The sequence below is a fragment of the Triticum aestivum genome, chromosome 4B, assembly GCF_018294505.1.
Source record: "Triticum aestivum cultivar Chinese Spring chromosome 4B, IWGSC CS RefSeq v2.1, whole genome shotgun sequence".
Taxonomy (NCBI): Eukaryota; Viridiplantae; Streptophyta; class Magnoliopsida; order Poales; family Poaceae; genus Triticum; species Triticum aestivum.
The window spans coordinates 147,875,840-147,879,263 of NC_057804.1; the positions used below are offsets into that span (position 1 = coordinate 147,875,840).

At 57.2% G+C, this 3,424-nt stretch overlaps 1 protein-coding gene across 1 annotated transcript; it reads right to left on the bottom strand.

The window, feature by feature from the left end:
• Positions 1 to 811: 811 nt before the first annotated feature.
• Positions 812 to 2,524, bottom strand: LOC123091548 (ethylene-responsive transcription factor ABI4). Its single transcript, XM_044513083.1, has one exon. It carries the CDS (start codon positions 2,305 to 2,307, stop codon positions 1,315 to 1,317), a length of 993 nt encoding a protein of 330 aa, XP_044369018.1. The 5' UTR covers positions 2,308 to 2,524; the 3' UTR covers positions 812 to 1,314.
• Positions 2,525 to 3,424: the final 900 nt, after the last annotated feature.

Genomic DNA, 3,424 nt, shown 5'->3' on the forward strand with positions numbered 1-3,424 from the left:
ACGTCAGTACTTGACCACACATGGTTTGGTAGCTGGGCCTGCTGGACCCGTGCTACGGCACCGCTACTGGCACGTGGGCCCTCTCCGCCCATGGCGACCTCGGATCTTCTCATTCTCGGATTCTCCGTCTCCTTGAAATTTTGAATTCGCTATTTACTGTCGGAGAGAATACGGACGTGAGATCCATGCACACGAAAGACCCGGTCGTGTGCAGTAGCACACATGCTGGACATACATGCATCGACAAAGACAACCTTGCGAGGATGCTAGGGAAGGAAAATCACAAGCTTTCTCCAATCTTAGTCACCTTTGGAGATTTCTGGACCATCGTCCAATCATTATCATCACTTTTAGTCCTCTGGCATGACATAGCATCTACTCCCTTCGTTCCTAAATACTTGTCTTTCTAGGCTTTCAAATGGACTCAACATACGGATGTATGTAGACATATTTTAAAGTGTAGATTCACTCATTTTACGCCGAATGTAGTCACTTGTTGAAATCTCTAGAAAGACAAGTATTTAGGAACGGAGGGAGTATGGATTAATCCCTCAAAAAATACTCCAACAACGCTCTGCAAAAAATTACATATCCAGACTGATTTACTAACACAGCTGCATAATAAATACTTCCTCCGTTCCTAAATTTTGTCTTTCTAGAAATGTCAACAAATAATTATATACAGAGTAAAATGAGTGAATCTACACTTTAAAATATGTCTATATACATTCGTATATGATAGTCCATTTGAAGACAACTATTTAGGAACGGATGGAGTATATGCACAATGCAGTACAGGAGCAACACAGTGTACATCATAAACATGTTGCACCACAGATTTCTTTTTGAATTATCACACCCAAACCATGACTTATTTTCCGGATTTTTAACAGAGGGGAAAACGGCTCACGTGCATAGCTATCACCCGTTCCCACAACGTAAAACCCAAGCAAAGCTCAGTACTACTACTTCGTTCTCTCCAGCTCCTGTCCCCTCAATGGCAGCCTTTCTCTCAAGCTCAAATCCAGCCCCGACACGCTCACACACAAGACAACACCTCTTCACTCCGAATTACAAAAACGCCCCTAAGCTTAACGGTAGGCCTCAGAGAAGAAGACAACATTTCGGTCTTTTTCCCTCCGGCTGCTACGATTTATTCCTCTCTCGAAATAAAATGCCAAGCAAAAGTTTCGGATAAATATTTCCGCACGCCTCTCAAAATATGCAGACTCCCGAGAAATAAAGTAAAATTATGTTTAAAACTGTTCTCTTTCAAAAAGTTGCGGTGGAGCTGCCGTCGCCGCTCCCGTCCGGTCAGGCCGCCAGGGGCTCCGGCGCGAAGAGGTCGTCGAGGTCGGCCAGCTCCACGAAGTCCGCCGAGGGGTCCCACCTGCTGCTGCACGTCGCGGGGAGGCAGAACTGCATCAAGTTGTTCAGGGAGGTCTCCTCGTCGACGAATCCCAGGCCGAACGCTGCCGTCACCTCCTCGTCCGCGTTCACCAAGGACCAGCTGGTGGTCGCCGACTGGGAGGCCGCCGTGGTGGAGGGCGACGGGGGGGAGGCCGCCGTGGTGATGGGCGACGGGGCAGAGGTCGCCGTGGTGGAGGGCGACGGGGGAGAGGCCGCCCTGCCGAAGGGCGACGGAGGAGGGGCCGCCATGGTGGAGGGCGACGGGGGAGAGGCCGCCCTGCCGAAGGGCGACGGAGGAGGGGCCGCCGTGGTGGAGGGCGACGGGGGAGAGGCCGCGGATGTCGACGGCGACGGGGCGGACGCCGTCACGGTGGAGATGGGCGGCGAGGGGGAGGGCGCGGTGTACTTAGTGACTGCGCTCGGGCCGCGGAGGCGGAGCACGGCGGAGTCATAGACGGACTTGGCCTCCTCGGCGGTGTTGAAGGTGCCAAGCCAGACGCGCCGCCCCAGCTTCGGGTCGCGGATCTCCGCCGCATACTTGCCCCACGGCCGCCGACGCACGCCCCGCAATCGCCGGGCCGCCCTAGCCCCCGCGGACCAATCATCCCCGCCGCACGCCGCCAACGTACGCGTCTTGCCGGCCGCGGCCGCCCTCAACCTCTTCTCGCGCGTCCAGTGGGAGGAGCTGCTCACCGCACCCGCCGCAGCGGACGGAAGATGAGAGAACGCGCGCGGCAGGCCGATCTGCCGCACGCACCGTCGCGCGCAGTGTCGCTGAGGCTGGCTCGTCTCCTCGTCGGAGTCGTCGGTGGCATCGGCGTCGAGGAAGTGCACGCGAACGACGCGGCCGGCGGCGGCGCCGCCGTGGCCTCCAGGGAGCCGCCAGCAACCGTCCATCACCGAGGAGAGTCGACCGCGGCAAGCCCCGATTTCATCAGCTGGCAACGGACGAACGGATTTGGTGGAGCTCCCCTGTTGGTTGGGTGTGGTTTTGGGAGGGTTTTAGAGAGAGAAAGGATTGGATGGGGTTCGGCGCTTCTCTCTCTATCTCCACCTGTAAACAGAGAAGGGTGGAATGGGTGAAGTGTAAAAGAGTGTGCAAGAGGGAGGCGTGAAGCGCGCGGTGGCAGGGGTATTTATGCAAACTTGCCATCTCTTTGAGCGCCACTGCCCACGGACCTGCGGGGCCCGTGACCATGTGGGCCCTGTGTGTCAGTTACGACAACGATGGTGCCCCCGGTGCAAAGTTGCTTCCGGCTTGGCGGGCGAGCCGCGCAGCTGCTGCTCTGCTCTCCAGCTGGCCACGGGCCCGCGCGTCAGCGGAGCGTGTTGGTCACTTCACGTGAGCGGTAAATATCTACAACCACTTCGCGGTACCCCTACGTACCCCACCACGCTGACGTGCGGGTCCAGGGGATAAAGTTTCGTTGCCGTCAGGTCGGAGGCAGCGGGGGCGGGAGATGGGTAGGTAACCGGGCGGTGATAAATAGATTCTGACATGCCGGAGAGCAAGTGGGGTGGCGTGGACCTGCGGCGCCCGTCGGATGCGTCGTCGCGATGCGGGCCCGTCCGTACGGCAGGCCGACGGAGGAGCACCAGGGGCACTGGGCGTATTTTACCGCGTGTGCCCAGGGGCAAGCTGGTCATGTTTTCAAGAGTGGTGCGGTCGCCTCGGCCTCTCTCCCGAACTCCACAGTCGACACGCGAGCGCCTGGGATGAGAGATACTCCTAGATGTGTGGGCCCGACGCATCGGAACGGCGAGGGTAACAAGCGCGCGGCGTGTCGTGTGTGCACGCATGGGCACGTGGAGTATTTCTCTCTTTTCTTGCTTGGCTCACCTAACAGCTCGACGGGGACAACACGGGGGCAAAATTTCGTGTTTTGACCCTTTTTATACAAATTCAGCATCTGACTCGGGTTCGAAAAAAATTCGGGATTTGACCTTTTTCTTACTGCCATGGTCTCTGGCGGTAGGGTACTAATTCACGCCAGCACGCGGAAACGGCTGTCGT

Coding starts and splice junctions, on each gene's coding strand:
- LOC123091548 (XM_044513083.1), bottom strand. CDS start 2,307: ATGGACGGTTGCTGGCGGCTCCCTGGAGGCCACGGCGGCGCCGCCGCC.